General features: G+C 44.3%; 3 protein-coding genes across 5 annotated transcripts; all 3 read left to right on the top strand.

The window, feature by feature from the left end:
* Positions 1-103: 103 nt before the first annotated feature.
* Positions 104-3,961, top strand: LOC106658068 (U2 snRNP-associated SURP motif-containing protein). The gene is made up of 3 exons (XM_014379885.2): positions 104-402; positions 499-547; positions 638-3,961. Exon 3 carries the CDS (start codon positions 860-862, stop codon positions 3,755-3,757), a length of 2,898 nt encoding a protein of 965 aa, XP_014235371.1. The 5' UTR covers positions 104-402; positions 499-547; positions 638-859; the 3' UTR covers positions 3,758-3,961.
* LOC106658069 (PITH domain-containing protein GA19395) lies at positions 3,959-6,075 on the top strand. Its single transcript, XM_014379887.2, has 5 exons — positions 3,959-4,892; positions 5,008-5,051; positions 5,130-5,207; positions 5,286-5,390; positions 5,489-6,075. Exons 1-5 carry the CDS (start codon positions 4,722-4,724, stop codon positions 5,703-5,705), a joined length of 615 nt encoding a protein of 204 aa, XP_014235373.1. The 5' UTR covers positions 3,959-4,721; the 3' UTR covers positions 5,706-6,075.
* A 691-nt stretch (positions 6,076-6,766) lies between these two features.
* On the top strand, positions 6,767-22,596 carry LOC106658070 (monocarboxylate transporter 7-like). 3 transcript variants are annotated; one of them, XM_014379888.2, is made up of 5 exons: positions 6,767-7,481; positions 12,263-12,449; positions 13,469-14,265; positions 19,256-20,572; positions 20,668-22,596. In XM_014379888.2, exons 3-5 carry the CDS (start codon positions 14,091-14,093, stop codon positions 21,027-21,029), a joined length of 1,854 nt encoding a protein of 617 aa, XP_014235374.1. In that variant the 5' UTR covers positions 6,767-7,481; positions 12,263-12,449; positions 13,469-14,090; the 3' UTR covers positions 21,030-22,596. The 3 variants fall into 3 exon arrangements, with proteins under 3 accessions (XP_014235374.1, XP_014235375.1, XP_023316581.1); XM_014379889.2 differs by lacking the exons at positions 6,767-7,481; positions 12,263-12,449 and adding an exon at positions 12,686-13,115; XM_023460813.1 differs by lacking the exons at positions 6,767-7,481; positions 12,263-12,449 and having other exon boundaries at positions 13,215-14,265.
* The last annotated feature ends 175 nt before the right edge of the window (positions 22,597-22,771 follow it).

The raw sequence follows: 22,771 nt of genomic DNA, 5'->3' as shown, positions 1-22,771 counted from the left end.
TGCTCGTTTAAAATACTCGACTCGATAGTTGGCGCCACCTAGAAGCGAGTTCCTCCAAGATTTTCGATCGTATACGATTGTTGTTATTATCACTGTATTCTGGATGCATTACTGTAAGTATAAGCAAGCAAGCACTCAGCAATACGCGTGCTGAATTAAATGTCGGTGTGTGTGGCGTTACACGTTTTAAGGTTATAATATAGAAATAATTCGCGAAAAATGTTTCTATAAACGAATTCGCAGCATACAAGTGATATGTAGTCATTGAGTAACTGAACAATTTGAAGTAATCACACAATACCTCTTCTACGAATATCGAGACTGATACAAACGTAACATATCATTGTTACTCATTCGCCGCACTGTAAACAGTCTTTAAGACAGATACATTTTTAGTACTTGGTAATTCATTCACGATCTTTCAATGTTATCCCTAACGATGTGTATCCATCAAATATGACCATATTTTTTATAACCTAAACTATTTGATTTTTTCAGATTTAATCCCGTAGTATTTTATCTTGGAATCGTGAATTTTAGCGGCATCGTGAGTAATAATTGATTTTAGTTCGATTCCATTGAAAAAGTATATTATTTTTTACTGAATCATGGTTTTTCTGCCACTAAATGTATCTAGGTACATGAAGCCATCTAACAAGAATTCCATTCTGCACATAAAAGATTATCGTTTTACTTAGCTATAATTTACTAGTACATTTTCCAATTATGATTGTTAAGTAACCAAGTTATAGATATCCAATGTCTAGGAACAACATTTTAAAGAAATTATGAGTTATATCCAGTTACTATCTTATGATTAGTTGATCATTGTAAATGACTGCATAATTAAAGATTAAAGATGTCAGATAAAGGTTTAATGAAGCAGCTCACAGAGCAAAAGCTCAAAGCTTTTTCAATTGGTACTATGGGTAAAAGACCCATGAGTAAAAAGGAAGTTGAAGAGATAAGAAAGAAAGAACAAGAACAAGCGGCAGCTCAGGCATTTGAAGAGTTTGTTGCTACATTTCATAATGATAGTAATAAAAATTCTAATAAAGTATGGGTCAAAGCTGGTACTTATGATGCTGGTAAAAGACAAGAAGATACTAAAGAAAAAGGAAAATTATACAAACCTCAACCTAAAATGGGTGACTTTGGAGTCCCTGATTCTGGACCAGATTACACAAAATTTCTGATTACTAGCAATGAACGAAAACAAGACAGACTTGGTAAAAAGAAAAAAGATGGAGAAAAAAAGAAAAGTAACCTTGAATTATTTAAAGAGGAATTAAAAAAGAATCAAGAAGAACGAGAAGAACGTTATAAATATAAAGGAAGTGGAAAAGTTTCAAACACAAGCCATGGTGATGATGCTGTAGCACCAACTTTAAAGGGAGATAATGCTGGATTTACTGAGGGTTCTTTTGATAATGGAGATCCAAATACTACTAATTTATATCTGGGAAACTTGAATCCCAAAATTACAGAACAACAATTAATGGAAATATTTGGAAAATATGGACCTTTGGCTAGTATTAAAATCATGTGGCCTAGAAGTGATGAAGAAAAAGCTAGGCAGCGAAATTGTGGTTTTGTGGCTTTCATGTGCAGAAAAGATGGTGAAAGAGCACTAAAAAACCTCAATGGACGCGATGTGATGCAATATGAAATGAAACTTGGCTGGGGTAAAAGTGTACCAATTCCTCCTTACCCAATATATATTCCACCAGCTTTGATAGATCTCACACAACCACCACCTCCTTCAGGCTTGCCTTTTAATGCACAGCCACACAGGCGAGATAAAAATAAATTGCCTAGAATTAGAAATTTACAAAATCCAGACCCTCAAGATAAAGAAAATTTTGAAAAAATTCTTCAGAATGCAGTTGTGAAAGTGGTCATCCCAACAGAAAGAAATTTGGTCATGCTGATACATAGGATGGTAGAATTTGTAGTGAGAGAAGGACCTATGTTTGAAGCTATGATTATGAATAGGGAAATAAACAATCCAATGTTTCGATTTTTATTCGAAAATCATTCTCCAGCACATACGTATTATCGATGGAAAATGTTTTCTATATTGCAAGGTGAAACTCCGAAAGAGTGGCGAACGGAAGACTTCAGAATGTTCAAAGGTGGCAGTATATGGCGTCCACCTCCAATGAACCCATGGACGCAAGGAATGCCGGAAGATCTGGTGGAGCCAGATGAAAAACCTGAGTCCAGAAGGGGGACTCTGTCCAACAGTCAGAGAGAAAGGCTGGAAGATTTACTGAGGACCATAACACCCGAAAGAATCAAAGTCGCCGAGGCAATGGTGTTCTGCATCGAGCACGCAGAGGCCGCTGAAGAGATTTGCGATTGCATCGCGGAATCGTTGTCAATTTTGCAAACCCCAGTGAACAAAAAAATTGCCAGGCTCTATCTTATATCAGACATTTTGCACAACTGCGGTGTCAAAGTCAATAACGCCACTATATTCCGCAAGGCTTTTGAGTGCAGATTGATCGAGATTTTTAGCGCCGTGCACCTAGCTTATAAGCAATTTGACAGCCGATTGAAGGCTGAAGGCTTCAAAGTGCGCATGATGCGTATCTTTCGAGCTTGGGAAGACTGGGCCGTCTATCCACGTGAGTTTTTGGTGAAGCTACAAAACACTTTCTTAGGATTAAATCAAGTAACCGAGGAGCCGGAGCAAGAGGCCGAGGAAGATATCGATGGTATGCCTTTATCAGATGCCGACAACGATGTTGCCGAAGATTTGGACGGCGTTCCTCTGGACGGGGCCGCCTTACTCAAAGGAGCCATGAAACTCGGCCTAGCGTCGAAGCCGAAACCGAGCTACGACGACATTGACGGTGTCCCCATGGACGATGACATTGACGGCGTGCCCATGGACGACGAGGACGACGACGGTGATTCTGGCGCGAATCGAGCTCGAGGTGGCGGCGGTGGCAGCGATAGCAACGACAAGCTCTACATGCCCGGCTTCGTGCCATCCAAATGGGAAACGGTCGATCCGGATCAGGTCGAGGCGCAAGCCATGACAACCAACAAATGGGACGAGCTGGAGCAGAACGACGACTCTCAGGAGAACAGCATAGACTCCAGGGACTACAACGAGGAGCGACGCAACAAGTTACGCGAAATCGAAGTCAAAGCTATGCAATACCAAGACGAGCTGGAGAGCGGTAAGCGCAGCATCAAGCCGGGAATGAGCATCCAGGCGCAGGTCGAGCATTATCGTAAGAAGCTCATCAAGAAGAGCGAGCGAGATTCCAAGGACAGCAAGTCGCTGGCGTCGAGCGCCGGTGACGACCGGGACGACGAGCAGTTGCTGCGTCGTCGTGACAGGAAGCAACGAAGCGCTTCGCCCGACTCGCAGCCGCCGACCCCGTACTACAAGGACAGCCGCAGTAGTCGACGTGGCTCGCAGAGCCCGTTGCCCCTCTCGAAGAGTAGCGGCCGCTACAGGTCTCGCAGCAAGTCACCGCGAGGCAAGAGGGGAGGCCGATCGCGCTCGCCCCTGCACAAAAAGTCGCGCTCACAGATCACGCCGTCGCCGCCGAGGATGCGCCGCTCGCCTTCGCCCAACTTTTCGTCCTCGAGATCGTCGCGCAAATCGCCGGATCGCAAGAGGCGTGCCGGTCGCTCGCCCTCCAACTCGCCCACGCCTAGCTCGAGATCTTCCAAGCACAGAGCCGCGAGTCCAATGTCTCCGACCCCCCGCAAGCATCGACACAAGCACAAATATTGAAGAAACTAGCATCTCGTCACGATGAGTGTCCGTTAACGGCCATTTAAATTGGTTTTATCAATTGACCAATTTTGTACATTGTTCATTTTACCATGGATCACCTTTTTCTTAAGTTTTGTGCTTCTGATTAATTAATGAATTATTGTAATTATAAATAGAAAACTATTATTTGTAAAAGTAGCAGCATACAGCTAATATAATATCAATTCTGTAAAATAATCTCTTTATTTTCATGTATCAATTTTTCTTATTTTAATACAGTGATAATGAATTTTTAGCATCATGTTCTTCAATTGTAAGATCAAAACAAAAATCAATTAATATGTAAGGCAGACAATTACTACGAAGATATTTGCAACTGTCATGCATTATCAATTGCGCGTCGCCATTGTCATTAACTAGTTTGTAATATCAAATGAAAAAGATGAAACTTTACATTTTGAATGAAATGTAAAATTATAATATTGTGAGAATAAAAATACACTTTGTCTGAATGTAAATCGTGACTAACTTTCATGAATGCCCACTTATACTTGCGTACATATTAAAATGCAAAAAGGTAATTGTTGCGCACTTTCGTATGTGCGCACTCATACTTGAAAAAGTGCGCGCTTTCGCATTGTCGCACGCGCGCATTGCAAAATATTCTCGCACTACAACCTGGCGCTATCTCGCGCGTGAAGGGAGAGAAGAAAGACGCGCCGCGCTTTGGCGAATTTTCGAGCAAAACCCACAACGTTCGCGAGACGACTCTGTCTGGCAGTCTATGTAGCTTGAACAGTAACTGATCACTTACGCAGAGAGCAAGAACAGCGACAAAGTATATTTTGAAAACGTCACGCCGTTCAAGAGGTTAATATAACCGGTATACAAAATAAATAAAGTTTGTTTTTTTTCTTTCTCGTACTTAAATCAGAAAAGAAGCGAGTCTAGAACGATTTGCCGTGATAATAATATTGCAAAAATGGAGCATCAATGCCAGTGTGGCCATGCCCATGACGAGACCAATCTAGGAGTTCAATACAGTCTTCACGAAAAAATTGATTTGCAAAACGTTGAGTGCTTGAACGAGGTAGTCGAAGGGTCTGGAGCCAAAATTTTCAAGTCGTGGGAAAATCGTCTTGATCATACAGAGGTATTAACTATATATCCTTCTAGCACCCTTAACTGTTTATCTTTCAAAACTCTGTGATTATCATAAACAATGCTTCATGTTTATCGAGAATAAATTTTCAATGTTTTTATTTCAGTACGTGGAAAGTGACGTCGACGAGGAGTTGCTTTTCAACATACCGTGAGTATCCGATCTTTCATAAATTTAGCCGTAAATTTTTAAGACAAGATTATAAAATGTTATTCTGTTTTTTATCAGATTTACTGGGGATGTAAAACTCAAAGGCATAATCATTGTTGGGGGTCCAGATAATTCACATCCATCGGTTGTTAAAATGTAAGTTAATCATTGTGTGTAGGGCTTGTTTATGTATTGCAATAAAAAACTTTATTGAATATTATATTTATATTATAGGTTTAAAAATAGAGAAGGTATGACTTTTGATGAAGCTGGAAGCAAAGCAGATCAACAATTTGAGCTTGTCAAAGATGATCACGGAGTACATGAATATCCTGTAAAGTAAGTAAAATTGTGCTTTCACTATTAAGCAGAAAATATATTTAGTGAAGTAAAATCTAAATACATGTTAACTATAACATAATTATTTTACCTTGTAGAGCGGCTATATTTTCATCAGTTCATCATTTGACTTTGCACTTCACCGGTAACAGTGGTGCTGAGAAAACTAGAATCGATTACATTGGTCTCAAAGGTGAATGGTCACCAGGTCATCGTCATGGAGTAACCATCTGTACATATGAAGCAATGCCACAGCACGGTGATCACATTGATCCTGAAAATCCATTTGACGATTTTTCTCGTGAAATATCGTAAATTCATTACAAATCATCAAGTAATGCTTACTTTCAATTCATTATCATTAAAAATCGCGATTTCATCTTCTACTTTGATTTAACGTTCAAATAATTTGCTTTTTTTAAATTTTCACTTGAATGATCAATCATGTATTTTATTAAAAATTCACATCGTTTATTAGTTAATATCAAATACTTAGTACATAAGACGATACAACAAAAAAAAAAATTAAGCTGTGATTAATCTGTGCTTGTAAGCTTGAAACTGTACAAAAGTAAAAACGTAATTATATTAATGAATTCGATGTAAAAGTACAGTACTCTGTTTCTTTGAACAGCATCAAGCGCAAAAGAGCATGAAATAAATGAGTTTTCTATATTTAAAATAATTGGTGCATTAATTACTAAAAAGAAACAAACAAATGAACAAATAAATTAAGGAAATCGGATCGACTGGAAAGCTCAGAGCGTTGCCTGGAAACGGTGGAGTGCTAAAAATCTCTGGTTTACGAAAAAAAGGGGTGAAAGCACTCCATCCCCACACGATTTCAGTGGGTTAGTCGTTTAGCGACCCACAAATATATATGCACACATGCAGCAAAGTCAAAGCTCTGCAGCAGCAGCAGCAGAGCCAGTGGCAAGAGAGGGAGGGAGTCGAATTTTATTTTAAGTCGCGCAGGGAGGTAGACGTACACGTACGTAGACTAGCTGCCAGTATATATTAGCGCTACATATAGCAACGAAGTCAAATGTAAATTGTTATAATGAAACGAAAGAAGGTTGGCTATCTCGACGTATATCCACTGTAGCGCGAAAAAGAAAGAGTATATAACAGTGGCAGCAGCATCAGCAAATCGAGCCGAATGCAGAAATGGGAGGGCAGAGAGCAGCGACGACGGTGGTGAGTGCCGCTGCCACTGCTGCTGCTGCTGGTTGAGTAAGTCTCGCCGTCGTCGACTTTAAACTCTGCTGCTGTGCACTCGCGGGCCGCAGTGCGCCGACTTTGAGAGAGACAGAGAGTAGGCGACATCAGCAGCAGCAGCAGTGGCAGCAGTACACGTGCGCGAATGCAAAAAGCCACGATATACATATATAGATATATATATATATAGAGGAAGAGCAGTAGCGCAGAGCTACATAACGCGCGCGAGAGGGAAAGAGTCGGAGAGTTTTCCCCCCCGGAGCAGAAAAGTGCATCGAGGCGCGCGATACAGCAGCCAGTTGGTTGGTGCTCGTCGTCGACGTCGGCTCAACGCACCGACGACTAGACGTTGAAGCAGCAGCAGCAGCATCAGCAACTATTTTTACAACGAGGCACGACAACGTATTAGTTGCTGAGAGAGAGAGAGAGCTGCACGAAGGAAAGAAAGTTCGGTCGATCTTTGCTGCAGTGTCGTCACACACACGCACATAAAAAAGTTCAACGCGCACAAGAGAGAGGAAAAAAATCGGGTATCTATTTGTTTTATTTCAAGAAAAAAAAGTCGGAGTGGCGAGCTTGCGGCGATCATGGGAGAACGGTATCGATGCAGCAGCATAACAAGCAGCAGCAGCAGCAGCAGCGTCGAAATCGATCTCTGCAGCCGCAAGCGCTGGGCCAAGTATTGCACTACTGGCATCAGCTGCAGCAGCAGCTGACCTACAGCCGGCAACTTTGATTGCTCAACGCGCGAGTACGTTGCACTTTCGGCGGATCAGGAGCTTGCGGCCAGGGGCCTCGTCGACGAAGCCCAAGCAGCATCAGCAGCAGCACAATAGAAAGAGGCCTCGGAGAGGCATCGGAAAATTATAACGAGTGAGTACGATACACATTATACGATTACATTACGTATCCGCTAGTCGCGTGTTTTTTTTCCATGGCAAAGAGAGAAAGAGAGATAATAGGATTTATTTATACGCTCGAATGCTGTATAATATCTAGAGTGTAGCTCTGCTGCCGCTGCTGTGACTGTCGCGAGGGCTTATCGACGCTCTGCTCCCGCGCTCCCTTATACACGTTATACGGCCAACCACATTATTACGTATACACACAAAGGCGTACGAGCATGTATAATAACGATATGGACATGTGTGTGTGTGTGTCGCGAAGCGGAGTACGCGTATATATAACGGCTGTGCGCGCGCGACCTTTGACTCCTTTCGGGGCTCTGGCGCGCTCCGATTCGCGGCCGACCGAGCGAGCGCTCGAGACTTGCACGAACGAGCCGTGCCTATATACACGATACAAACACACAATTATGTATTAAATGTAGATATACATATAATTTCAGTCGCGTTGCCGCACAGCTGATAACCGAGTCGCGCATTTCTCTCTCGGCTCGTTATACGTTGTCCGCAAGTCGCTTTTGCATTTTTCATCCCACACGAAACGATTTGCCTCTCGCTCGTGCGTTTACTGTATCCACGGGGGACACCCGGCGGAGTGCGACGGGGCTTTGTAATGCACGTGTAAACGCGTGCGTACGTACGTTGCGTGTAAATTGCCGCGCGCGGCACGTGCCTCGGTGAGAAAAATCGCGTGGGCCGAATATCCGCTGACTGTGTACTTGATTATTATTATATATGCGCCCGAGATACGCGAGGCATACAGCGAAAAGCTGCGGTATTTCCTCGTTCGACGCAGTATAAATCTATATATATAAAGCGAAGTTGGTGTCTGTTTGTCCTTTATGATCTCAAAAACTATTTGTCCAATCGGCTTGAAATTTTTACCACATATTTATTATACCACTGCGCAGGTTTCTATCATATTAAAACCATTATTTGCTTATTTATTTTTGAGTTCAGAATTTTTTTCGTATTTTACCACTTTGCGCGCTCGCTCGCCCCTTGCACGGTTAATGGTTATAAAAAAGACCGAAAGCAGTTGTTTTTTTTACACGCGGTGAATCGGAATACATTGTATTTGACGTGTACATGTGCTATTACGCTATTCGAGTTTTACAAGTGTGTGAACTCAACTCATAGATTTCCTACTACGCACTTGACGTGACCTGTTTAAGATCTTTTAAGCAGTCGAATTTGTTGAAAAAATTGAACGTGGGCGAAGCCACGACGGGGTCGCTAGTATTTAATAAATACCCTCGTACACAATTCCTAACGACAATAGTTCGCTCCGTTCGTTCTATTGTACTCTCGCTGCAGCCTTTCTTTTTCTATTGCATTGTTTTCCGTGACTCGCGCGCGCGTCTTGAGATTTCGTCAACTTCGATCGACGATCGAGGAAATTTCATGCAGCTATGCTGACCAAGCGAAATCTATGGAATTCTACGATCGATCGTCTATTATTATGGCTTATATTTTTATCAACGTCAATCCAAATTATTGTCATTGAAGTAAAAAAAGAAAAACAGCCGAATCATGCAACTTATGACTCGGAGAAAATAAAATACTTTAAAATACTAATCTGTTAATGATCGAGCGTTTATAATGGCTTTTCGAGATCGATTAATGAAATGTTTGCAGCTTTTTGGGCTCGCACACGTGCGTGTGTGTCTGCGGCCACACAGCATTGAATTCGCAATTATTCAAAAGTACTCTGCGTTGGATGAGTTACACGAAAATTCGTGCTACAATCTGAGAGTTTTTGGCAGAGCCGCGCACCACTTATCCCGAGTGCCGTAATGGATTTATAAATCTTAATGGTTGTATCAGATAATCGGCCAGAGATAAGAGCGTTTTGGTAACGACGTTAAATCGTAATACCGTTAAAAAAATCCCAACGATTTATTGCCTCTCAATTAACTCATCAATTAACTCTCTCCGTCGATTCATTCTCTTTACCGATAAGCTGTACCTGGTTTTTTTTCATTATTACAGAAGTCGACTAGACAAAGGCAGAATAAGTAGGCGTTAAAAAATTACTCGAATTCATTATGGTTCATCATGCTTATCAGTCAATTCCGTGCGCGTGCATTAATTTTTTTTAACGGTTATGGGCATTGTAAAGCATCGTCGATCGACTTCCCACGCCGATAAATATACGGTTGCATCGTAAAGTGCACGTTAAAAACTCATCGGCTGTTGTCGAGTCATTTAGCCCATTAGACGCGGATCGGGAGGAAAGGGGAATGCTTTTTTTCTCCGGATCCAAATCGATCAATTAATAAATGAGAAGACAGGGATGATTCAGAGATAACGAAAACACAAAATAACAAGCATTTTTTCTATCATCTGCTGCGTATCTGAATCTGCAACTGCTAGTGGATAGAGATAGAGAGTGAATTATTTATACACATGACACTAGTGCAAGACGAGATGTCTCACGCTTATACGGCATGTCACGTATAGATGCATCGACTTATGCGCTCGTTTAATTTGGCACAAAGGAAACTTACTGCGACCGCTGCTTGTTGTATATAATACATTCACTCTCGCTCGCACACGCTGTATCGTGGCTTTTTTTTCTCTCTTCGTTCATTATTGTCATCATTATTATTATTTTGTTGTTTTTTTCTTCTTTTTTTGTTTTCTTCCAAGCTGTCGGCTTTCATTTGTCCGATCACTGCTCTCTTTTATTCGCATATATGTATGACAAACCGGCCGTTTACGGAGAGTGCAATGAGCCAGCGGATAACGGGATGACGCGTGTCTGCGCTTCTGTGTGCGTGTGCTTTTCCGCGAGTTCGATTCGCGCTCGAGACGATCTCGCACTTGTTTGTTATTATTTTATTTTTTATCATTCGTTTCCTTGTCGGAAGAATGCAACGAATTTGGTATTTATCGTTTCATTGCCACCGATTGCATATAATACGCGCGCGCGTGTATGTGTGACTTGCAGCATGCACGATGCACACATTACGAATCGATCGTCCTTGTGATCCGACGCTCTTATAACGATCGGCACGTCGTGGTGTTTTGACAATTTCTGCAACGATCGCGCGAAATCTCCAACATCTAATCTGCGCGCGCGCGAAAAAATGCCGATCGATCGGTAGCTCGCCTCGTATGTGTGTGGGTGGGTGTGCGTAATGACGACGACGATCGCGATTCGAGTTTTCCACGCCGCTCGCACATACCGAGAAAGTATAAGTTTAATTTCTCGATGTAATTGCAACGCAACAAATATACAAACACACGCACGAACGAGTCATAAGCGGATCGAGACCCGTCATCTTTGTCAGGTCGAATCGCGCCGTGAGGGAAATGCCAAGAGAGCTTTACAGCGACAGTAGCAGCAGCAGCATTATCGAGCTCTAAGATTATGTAAAAATAAAAGTCATATGAGAAAGATATAATACCCCGATCAGCCAATAACTTTTATCGCACTCTCGCTCTCGAGTAAAACTCACACAAGCCAATGTATATAAGTACCGTGATTTGTGTATGCGAAGGAGGTACCTGTGTGTACCCACACACTCGCGTGTATAATATAATATAATACCGAGGCTTATTACAGGCCGATGATAACTGGTTTGTTAACGAGCTTTCGTCGTCTTATCTCGTCGCTTTGCAGTTGTACTTGTCCGCGAAATGAACGAAAGGAAAAAAATATAAAAAAAGAAGAAAAATGAGAGAGAATGAAAAAAAAAAACAATTGACAAGCGAGCGAGTCGCGAAAAATCTCTAATCGTATTATCGAGGCGCGAAGAAGCGTTACAATGTCGTTGCAGATACATACATTGTTTTATTATTTTTTTTACTCTCTCTCGATTAATCGTTGCACACGCGCCCGAGTGCGCACAAGTGTCGGACACACGCACACTTCGCAGTTATATATACAGCTCATCGTGTTGATATCGAGTCCGCGCTCCGAGTTGTAATTTGCCTAGATACTTTTCGAGGCATTCCATTTTTCTCCTGTCGCAAGCAGCAGCAGCAGCAGCAGCAGCAGCAGCGAGGCACGCTCGGATAGTCACGTGCCGTTATCGTCGTTTAGCGAGCGCTGACTCGTCGGCGCGCTGATCGAGATATTCATATTATAACCCGGCGCATATAATACGATCCTTTTATGATGTACTTATGTGCGATATCGTCAAAGTTAATAAAATATGCGTGCAATTGTATGTATCCATGTACGTGCATTATGAAGCATTTGAGCGAAAAGTAGCCGCAATGAATCGGCTCGAACCGGCGAGCGAAAAACCCGAGATTTCGATATTATATACCGGACTCGAGAGCTGCTAGGCCGCGATATCGATCGGAATTCGCGGAGATATAGTCAAAAGAGCAGAAAAAACCAATCAAGCATTCGCCGAGTCGTGTAGATACGTGCCAGTAGGAGCGTAAAAATAAAATAAAAATAAAAAATTCGCATAATAAATCGGTAGCAACAAAATTGATGTAGCTTACGGTATCGGTCGGGGCGTAAAAATAACATTATGATGTTTAACGCGAAACGAAAACACACCGATCGATCTTTGATTCGTTCTGTCCCTCTCATAAACTCCACACACATACACGCACGTACACAATATGTTAACCCGCTGGTGATCAATCGTTATCTCATCTCCGTGGCTGAATCGTACTTACGACAATCGTATATAAATGCGAAAATAATAATTTTGCTCTTTCAACGATTACAACGCGCACGGAGCAAAGTAATTCTGAATTTATATTTCAATCGATGTGTTTCAGCTCTGGCGCACAGTTGAACGGGATCCTCCTCGCTCAAGCTTCACTGATCGCGCTTGGGAGAGAGAGCTTTTTTCATTTTGTTCGCCTACACACGCACACGTACGAGCAGCTTATAAAGAAGTTACGCGCTGGATGATAGACTTCATTGAGCCATGCGGACGTATCGAACCGCAGCAAGCTCGAGCAGGTAAGCGTGCGAAATCGCGCGTAAGCGATGCTATTTGATACGATATAATAGTATATATTTTTCGCGCCGCCATAGGCGCGCACCACGTGCTATTTACACGCGCGCGCACTCGCGTATCTATCAATTTATGTGATATATTTGCCCGAGAGTCTCGCCGTGTACACATAGGTATCTTCTCTTCTACGATATAATAAACACGCGCAGCCGTGAGATAGGACACAGATAGAAATCTGCGAGTGACTACTTGATGCGACGCATCATATATGTATATACAGGGCATCATCGCCCTAATAGCTAAATATAAAATTGTTCAGTTTCGGAGTCGTCGTCGTTGGTCGGTGTTGGTGGTGGTGGTGTTGGTGGCGGTGGCGGCAACTTCTCGTTTGGGATATCTAACTTCCGCTCTCCCCTCTTTACCCCGTATCTGACCTGCTCCCATGTCGCTCGTCCAGCGCGCATCAAGCTCTATACTTACGTATATCGCCACGGGAAGAGAGTCACGCACATGTACGACCAACACACATGCAGCAGCAGCAGCAGCAGCAGTAAGGCACATACTACGGAGTCGGAGTTTTTGCGGGAGCCTAATCGAGATATATACCACGCAGGAAAGAGAGAAAGAGAAAGAAAGAAAGACTTACTTACACACACATTGGCACTGGCGGGGTATGTACATACGAAAACACAGACACACGCGTAACATACACATAACACGATCGTCGTCGTCGTCGTCCGTCGCTTATTACTCTCGGCTTTCGACTCGCCGGCCCGGCAGTATCGCGTCAGTTGTTAAGCCGCACGCACCGTATGCGTACACAGCACAGGTCGACTCCGAGCGACTACCACTACTCAAGTTTTTCGCACTTGCATCGCATGCACTTTTTGTTCGCGCGTGTCGTCCTCGTCGCCGCCGTATAATTTTAAAAGCAAACTGTGACACGGATCGCTAACGCGTCGAATATTTATCGAGAGAGAGGCAATTAATAATTAGTCGTTGCACTTTTGTATTGTTAAAAAAGGCATAGCCAGCAGCAGCTTGAGCAGCATCAGATACAGAAGCATCGATCCACTGATCAGAGACAGCAGACAAGCGGTCGAGTAGCAGCAGAGAGAGATGCGGGGCTGGCCAGCCTTCGGCACCGGTAATCGTCAAGCAGCAACGCGAAGCTCGGCCAGTACTTGCGGCCACATAAGCAGCAGCATCAGCAATTGCGAAGCTCCGCTGCTCACTCTATGACACAGAGCGCCTCGACTTGTCTTCCTGATATCGAGGACGTGAATCAATTTGTAAAGGGAAAAAAAATACGGAAAAACAAACAAACGGACGAAAACGCACGTTTGATTAAGCCTGACTCGAGATAGAGACAGTTTATCGTGTACGCAATTGTCATTGCTCTCGGCTCGACGCGGCGCAGTGCAGCAGCAGAAAATATATTTGCCCATTCGCGTGTATCCAAAAATTTCGCTCGCGACACATTATTGCATCATAACGACCGGCAACTGAGAGTTCTTACACATATACAGATACATACGCCGAGTAAGAAGCAGCAGCAGCAGAAGCAGAGGGAAGAGCGCGCGCCTGCTTTTATACCAGGGAGAGAGAGAGAATAATCACAACAATAGTAACCCGCGCGCCATACCATGGGACACATACCGGACGAGAAGCAGAACGGCAAAGCGGCGGGCGGCACTAAGAGGCCCGCATCACCCAGCGCCTCGGCCAACCTCAACGAGGAGGTTGTCGTCGCCCCGACGGCGCCCGACGGTGGCTGGGGATGGGCCGTCGTCTTCGCGTCCTTCATGGTTCATCTGCTGAGTGAGTATTACTTAACGTCATTACAATTTATGTGCTTCTTTTCTTTCTTCTTATAATTAATTTTAGAAATTAACCGTGCTTTATCTTTATAATGTGATTGTCGATTTTTCTGATCGAATCATTAGAATCCAATTAGTTGCAGGCACAATTAGAAAGTGAATATCGAGATTGAGACAGAAAGTGAGTGAGTGAGCGAGAGATAAGCACGAGCGATGACGTTTTAATTAGTACCCTAATTAAATATGATGCTTAATGCTTAATGTAATATGATATTGTTTTTAAATGTGTAAATGTGTGCGAGTGTGTGTGTGTGCAATCTTTGATTGCATCGCTACGAGCTGTACAGATAGATAGAGACTCAGGATAAAACGGAGTGATTAGAGAATAATAACCGCTTGCTCGTCAGCATGTGTTTTGTATATTATACGGAGGGAGAGACAACCCGCGAGCAGCTGCAGCAGCTGTCAATATACATTATACGCGTGTGCGAGCGCGATGCAATGCGATGGCAAAAGCCAACATCGAACGAGGAAAGCGTATCGCACATATCTCGGCTATGACCTCTTTTGCTTATTAATACAATAAAAACGCGACCTACACTCAAATGAACCACGCATGGCATACCAATCCTGCCTACGTATTCTTCGTTTAGATTTATTCTCGTTCATTTTTTTCTCATTCCTCTCAGAGTGCTAGCCCCGGTTTTGACGGGCAATTATAAGCAAAAGAACAAGTAGAAGAAGGGAAAAATTGAATAAAATAATCGTGGAGCTTCTGTTGGACGCGCGTTCCCGCGAGCATCGTGTCTGTGTGCTATAGCATATTTATATTTGTCGCTCGCCGGCGTCTGGTGCGCGCGAAACTTGCCCAAGACGCGCGGCGCGTGTTTTCTGCCTTATATACATATATTAAACTAGTGTCAGCAGCAGTAAATTGACTCGGGAATCTTGCCTTCTTATTGATGTTTACACTTGGATTCGTGTCTAATATCTATATACGATCGGCGGGGATCAGTCGTGTGTATTTTGCGACTGACTTAGTTTCTACTGCTGTTACTGATAAAGGCACGCCGCGAGCAATACGTGTAATACGCAAACATAAATCGTGTATACAATATGTAATAATAAATGAATAATGTCGCGCACGGGAGTTTATGTGTCTGCAGGTCTGCAGTTGCACTATATACGTGCATCAGAGATGTATTTATGCATCGATCTGCAGTGCAGTGTGCAGCAGTGCAGCAACACAATAATCGAAAGAGAGAGAGAGAGACCGGATGACTCGCGAACTCGATTTTTTTCCTCTCTCCTTTATACACGCCATCGTACACGATAATGGTTGTGCCTTGTCACTTTTCTAGCGGTCAGCGCTGCTACTTGCCTCCTTATTAGCCGCTCATTAGTCCGAATTCGAGAGAGAAAACTTCCTTCTTTGCTTAATAGCTTGGCGCTCAATGATGCATTAATGCCACATAAACGCGTGTACGCACAGAGCACACAAGCACTTGTGTGCATTCGAACCCGTTGTCTACTTTTTTTTTCTTATACTTGCGCGATATGCGTCAGAATACGAGCGAAAAGGAAAAGAGCGAGGAAGAAAGAAACAAAAGCTCCCCGAGAAAAGTATATGATATACGATGCGTTAATCATTAAACGGTAGTTATAAATGTCACAGACACTCAGTCGTGTGCGGCGCGGCATTGTTTGCTCGTGAACAACAAAACATCCAACTCGCGTAAATTTTAATACCCGCGAGATATTTCTGCAGCTTTCAGCGCGACGGTAGCAGTCTCTCTCCCTCGTTTCTTTTAATATTTATGACCGCAAAAAGCTGATAACGAGACGTTTGCAACTTTTATCGTTATATATATTATTATATTGTAAATTATAGGCGCTCGCCCAATACTGCGGTGGAAAAAGCTTGCATGTATATCGATATAAACGTGCCTCGGTGACACGATCGCATGAAGTCTGACCGACGGAGCTTACATACACACACACACACACACATACACACGGGCATAACGCGTTTTATATAAACGGATACTTTATATTGAATTACACTCGTTGAATGCGCGCGACGCGACGTGATGCGACGATGGAATATTTTGTGCATTATTAATTCATGTACGCGCGACCCGAAGAAAAGCAGAAAAACAACTACTCCTCCGACTATTACACCAATGAATAGCCGATATATAGTCAAAAAGAGGTAGCGTCGACGATTTTCGCCTTTCGAATACTTGACCTTTGTAACGTATATTGAAGACGACGACGACGACGACGACACGAATCTCGCGAAGCAGCGGCAGCAGAGCTCGTATCGTGCCAAAAATCGTCGTAAAATTGGATCGGCTCCTACGTCTGCATATGTACGTGTATGTGTCGTCGTCGTCGTCGTCGTCGAGCCGAGCACGAAAGCTCGCAAGCTCCGCAATATACTGCTGCGCACGCACGAGCTCGATGCAAAAAGCCCAGCAACAGTATAATAATGTCCGTATTAAAGTATTATCGTAAAGAGCTATTATAGTATTATAAACGATATACAAGCGAGAGAGAGAGAGCGAGCGGGCGAGCGAGAGCGAGATCGCGAATAAATAACACGAGTAATACCACCGATCGACTCGAACTGTACGACTCGACGCGCTGCTCTCGTCACTCGCGTGCGCGTGTAAGTATAACATAGCCGTGCTAGCGTAGGTGTGAGAAAATTGCCAAAACGCGAGAAAATTGCCAAACATGCCTCGAGAGCCAAATAGTCTGTACGCGCGGTTCATGCGATACTTTTTGCGCCGATCTCGAATCCTATGTATACTATAATGCTCAATTGTCGATTCTAACGCTATAAACGCTAGCAGCTGCATGCGCGTACGATATACACTAGATGCAGCTCGGCTTTGACTCCGGTTTTTACGCAACTCGACTGCCGCATGATACAGTCGGCCATTCGCTACCCTTTCGTTGGTTCGTATCTCGCTGGAATATCACTAGGAGCTACTACTGCCGCTGCTGACGTATAATTCGCAATGATTTATTAAGTCGGGCAGTCTCCGCCGTGTATATGTGTATATATACCGAAGCTGAAACGAAATATTAATGCATCGATCTTTATAGCGTCTAGCTCGGCTCGGCAGCTTGCGTAATTCCCTGTCGCAGCTAATCAGCTGCTTCGAGTCTTTATGGATTATATACTGGCAGTGGCATGAGCAGCAGCATAAAAGTCGCGATCGCGAACTGGACGACAAAATTCGACGTCGAAGCTGTACACCTTTACTATAAATATATAATTTACATCAATTACGTAACGCTGCACCTTCGTAGTCGTCGTCGACGTAGTCTTCTTCGTCGTCGTCGCGAGTCATTACCGAACGAGATTCGACCGACGAGCTTCGGGGAATATGCGCGCATTTTTGGCCCAACTTCATCGAGCAATAATCGATTCGAAATTCTTTTCTCCCACCTTTGCACGATACGTTCAGATATATAATAATGACGCGCGTGATGTATAACTCGAAAAGTATATAATTTACGACAGGTCGTTGATGAAGCAACGAGATGCACGCGTACACAATGTATAAATAATAATCGAGGTGGAGCTTTTCACATCGTGCCATATAGCTTCTTGATCGTATTAAACGACCAAGGCTTGCATCCTTGAAACGATTTACCCTTTTAGCAACTTGCTTCGCATTTGAAAGTTTATAAAAAACAAAAACAAACGATTCATTGTAGTTTCCAATTGATATTTGACTCAGTTACACCATTCGAGCACGAGACGATAAGGCCCGCAATTTATTATCGGCAGCTGGCAGCTTTTATCTGCAGAAAGGATCTCTTTTTCGCTCTTACAGCGCAGATATAAAACACAGATCTCTCGTGAAAATAAGCTCATCAAGAGTTCCAAGAGAATCTTGCTCGCACACATGCACATACGCGCTATTACGGCATTATAGCTTTCAGCTTTTCCGTTGTGATGATCCGATTTCGAGCGTACTCGTGACTTATCGTGACGAAAATTACACCGGCAAATTACAGAGAGGAACAAACGAAGGCGATTTTATTAGCGAGAAAATAAATGTGTTTTGATTGGCCTTATCATGCCAAGTGTATTTAAAGTGTGTATTAGAGAGACGCGTTTGTTTAAACACGCGCGCGCTCGCCTTTCAGTTCTTTCGCTCGCGGGTGGTACGATAAAGCTCAGATTAAGGCGAAAAAGCGTTTGACCGCATAAACGCGTGTGTAGTGTCGCGGCAATAATGAAAAAAAGAAGAAAAACAGACGCAAGAGAAAATAATACAGCGTACGATTCCAATAAAAAAGAAATGAGTTGGGTGGCTTATTCGAGCTCAAGCACACACTCACACACGAATGTATGCATAATACGATAAGTCTCGATTCTCGCTATAGAGCGCGTGACACCGCGCGCGGATAGCCTTTCGGCATCTATACAAACGCGTACAACACATACCTACGACACGTCTTTATCGGGTAAAGCTATTTGTCAGCAGCTCGCGCGATTCACCTGAAACGCGTGGAAAAATGCAGCCAAAGCTCTGTCGCTCGCTCGCTCTCTCTCTCTCTCCCCCTGTGCGCGTGTTTACGATTACGGAATGTTTATCCAATGCCGCGTGCTGCCGCGTTTATTATAGTCCGGGAGGCAATTTGCGTTCGGCGCGCGGCTCGCCGATCGATCGTTTTAATGCGCTCGACACCGATGTGTGTGTGTGTGTTTATATGCAATGACCGTATGTTATACGGGAACGCGCGCAAACCCATGTTCGTACGTCGAGCTTTCGTCAATTGAGTACTATTCCATTGAACGATCGAACTAGCGGAAAGTATCGACGAAGGATCCCTCGAAGCGGCTTATTGTTATTATTGTTTTCCACTCGCGACTTCGTTTAATGTACGCATATAGGCGCTTTATGCTCGTTTGGAAAGATCCCGCTTATACTCGACGCTAACTCGTTTTTTTTTCTTGTTCCATGCAGCCGACGGAGTGACGTACTCGTACGGTCTCTTCCAAAAGGAGTATGTCAAGCAGTTCGAGGCGTCGCAGCAGGCGGCCTCGTGGGTCGCCTCGCTCCTCGTCGGCGTCACCTACTGCTCGGGGCCGCTCTCGAGCTTCCTCGTGAACAAGTTCGGCTGCCCGGCCGTTACCGTGATGGGCACGATCCTCGCCTCGGGCTGCCTCTTCGCCACGGTGTACGCCAAGTCGCTGGTCGTGGTCTACCTGACGGCGGGCATCGGCACGGGTCTGGGCTTCGGCCTCATCTACCTGCCGGCCATAGTCTCGGTCTCGGTGTACTTCGAGAAGTACCGGGCGCTCGCCACGGGCATCGCCGTCTGCGGCTCGGGCCTCGGCACGGTCGTGTTCGCCCCGCTCATCAGCGCCCTGCTCGCGGCCTTCGAAAACTACCGCTCGGCCATGCTCGTGCTCTCGGGCATCATCCTCAACTGCATCATCTTCGGCCTGATGTTCAAGCCGCTGAAGCCGAGCAAGGTGGCCGAGTGCGTGCCGCTGCAGGAGTGCAAGGTCAACGGGCTGACGAGCCTGGCCCCGCCCACGCCCAACGCCGATCGCAAGCTCGATCGCAGCGCCAGCATGAACTCGCCGAGGAGCAAGCCCAAGCACCTGGCCAACGGCAACGCCGGAGTCCAGCCGGACTTGCAACAGCAGCAGCAGCTTCAGCAGCAGCATCAGCAGGACCAGCTGGAGCTGCACAGCAGCAACAACAACGTGCGGCTGGCCCTGAGCCAGCCGATCCTGGCCGATCGGCCGCCCAGCGCCGAGCCGTCGCCCTTCCAGCGCAGCAGCGTCTACGGCAGCGGCATCATGAATCGCTCGGACGTGTTTCTGCGCAGCAGCATAAACAGCATACGCAAGCGCTCGGGCTCGCTGTCGCGCAGCGAGGAGAACGTGAGACTGAGGGCGTCGCTGCGCAGCCTGCCCAACGGGGCCGGCGGCCACCGCGTCATACCCGACGTCATCGACGAGCTCGAGTCCGCCGAGTCCGAGCAGGAGTCCAACATCGCCAAGCGCATGCTCAAGTTCACCCTTTTGAGGGACCCCGTCTTCCTCATCTTCATGTTCTCGAACTTTTGCACGAGCATCGGCTACAACGTGCCCTACGTCTTCATCGAGAAGCTCGCCGAGCAGCACGGAATGATGAGCCAAGCGCCCATGCTCCTGCTCATCATCGGCGTCGCCAACACCTTCGGCCGCGTTGTGCTCGGCTACGTGTCCGACAACCCGAGGGTCAATCGTCTCCTCATCTACAACATCTGCTTGACCACCTGTGGTATCGGTAAGTCGAAAGCTCAACTTTTCTTTTTCGCTTTCTTTTTTAACCACGCAACTCACGTAATGCTCTCTCTCTCTCTCTCTCTTTTATCAATTTAGCCACGGCCATGAGCCCGTTCTGCGTAAACTTCTACCTGATGGCGATCTACGCGGCCATCTTCGGCTTCACGACCGGCGCCTACGTCGGCCTGACCTCCGTCTGCCTGGTGGATCTCGTTGGCCTCGACAAGCTCACCAACGCCTTTGGCCTGGTGCTGCTGTCGCAGGGCATAGCCTCGCTCGCGGGCCCGCCGATCGCCGGCTTCCTCATCGACCTGTACATCATCGCGGACATCGCCTTCTACGTGGCCGGCTTCATGGTCGCCATCAGCGGTTCCATGCTCTACGTCATACCGCCACTACAGAGGCGCGCCGAGGCCAAGCAAGCGCAACATAAGGTCGAGATCGACACCATCGTCTAGGGACGATTATTTACCAACGTTTAGTTGGACAAGGCGGACGTGTACGCATGACTCGCCACCTCCTGTGTTTCATGCAACAATTTTTTTTATTTTTTTTTTTATTTAATATGAAACGACTCACGGTATGATTACTCGACTTATATATTGTATTCTTAGGTTTTTTTACGGCTCTTGAGCATACGAAATGCGATCGGCGATTCGAAAACATCAATGTAATTGGTGATTTTTAGTCTTGCCGAATCGCGTAGTTAGTTTTTATCTGAACGAACGAATTGCAGCACTACTTTTTCACTTATATGTACCACGTATACTATAGGCTAAGTTGCTCGAGGATGTCAAATGTAGAATTAAGCGCGCTGCGAAATCGCAATTACCGAGATTGATCTATAAGTTGCCTTAAAAATTGAAAATTTCAAAGGTCAATGGAAACAATAAACTCAAAATGTCAGTGAACGTCGGTAAAGAGGCTGCTCTGTACGCGAGAAAAACGATTAAAAATCGTGTACTACTCTCGTTAATGATTAAGTTTTGTACGAATCGAAGGCGTGCGTGAGATTTTGACGCCCACCGCGTTCGGTCGGACGAGTACATTCATACGATGCGGTTGCAGTTTTTAACGCAAAAAACGAAATTAATAATCGTCAACTCGTATGAGTATAATTTTTAAGCGTCTCTTAATAAGTAACGAATGCAATATAACGCGTCAAATATAGCTCGTAAGTATGTATCACTTATACCAGCGAGATTCGTATCGTCCAGATCGATCTTTCGTTACAATGTATTGTAGCCTATACCCGTATCATCGTGACTTTTGATTATCTGTCGTATATACGTGCGTCATATACGTCGATCTCTTCGCCGATTATTATTATTAATTATTTTGTCAGAGAACTCATATTAGCCTGTAACGTCTGATTTTTTTTATTCCTACTTTACTAACGAATAAAACAAGTAATATCGTCACGTAGGGCATAAGTCACGTTATAAGCGCAAGCTTGCAATGATTTCTTTTCGTCGGTTTTTTATTAAACAATATACATAATGTAAAGGTGCCTTAACATAAGTATAAACTTTTATAAATCGATACTCTTATCCTTATGAATTTAAGTTTTTTTTTGTTTTTAAATGAATATAATGTATACATTAAATAAGTCTGTGATACGTAAACGTACAAGGCTTGGATCCACGATATTAATACCAATATGTTATTTAAAATCAAAGCGAGCGAATCGCAAAGGGCCGAGAAAAGTAACTATTTTTTCACGAAAACAGAGGAGAGAAAAAATCTAACAAAATGCCAACTATATTAGTAATTTGCGTACATGTACATAGAGTGGTACGGAAAATACGAAAAAATAGAAAAAAGAAAAAAAAGATAGAGAGACGAAGTTTTTTTACTACAGCTGTACAAGGGCCTGTGGTCGATTATAAAACACGTCAATAATTGCAACGACGACGATGCATAATTGTATAAGAATTTATAATATAGATATTTAGCGAAAAGACACAAATACGAGTGCTATGTAGAGGGTTTGAATAAACGTATAAGTTAATTTTTAACAAAAAATCTGAATAATGCGTTTATTTCATTTGTAAAATATGTATTCCCAACACTTGTTTTTCATTCCTCCGCCGAAAGTCGAAAGGGAGTTTTAGTGCAGTTTCAAGACGACAGAGGTCAGCAGCGCTCGGGTCGTCGTTCTCGGCGCGGTGGAGGCGCTCCGAACAAAACGTCACTCGAG

This window comes from Trichogramma pretiosum, unplaced genomic scaffold (assembly GCF_000599845.2).
Source record: "Trichogramma pretiosum strain Unisexual culture from Peru unplaced genomic scaffold, Tpre_2.0 scaffold6, whole genome shotgun sequence".
NCBI lineage: Eukaryota > Metazoa > Arthropoda > Insecta > Hymenoptera > Trichogrammatidae > Trichogramma > Trichogramma pretiosum.
This window is presented reverse-complemented; position numbering and strand designations above follow the sequence as displayed.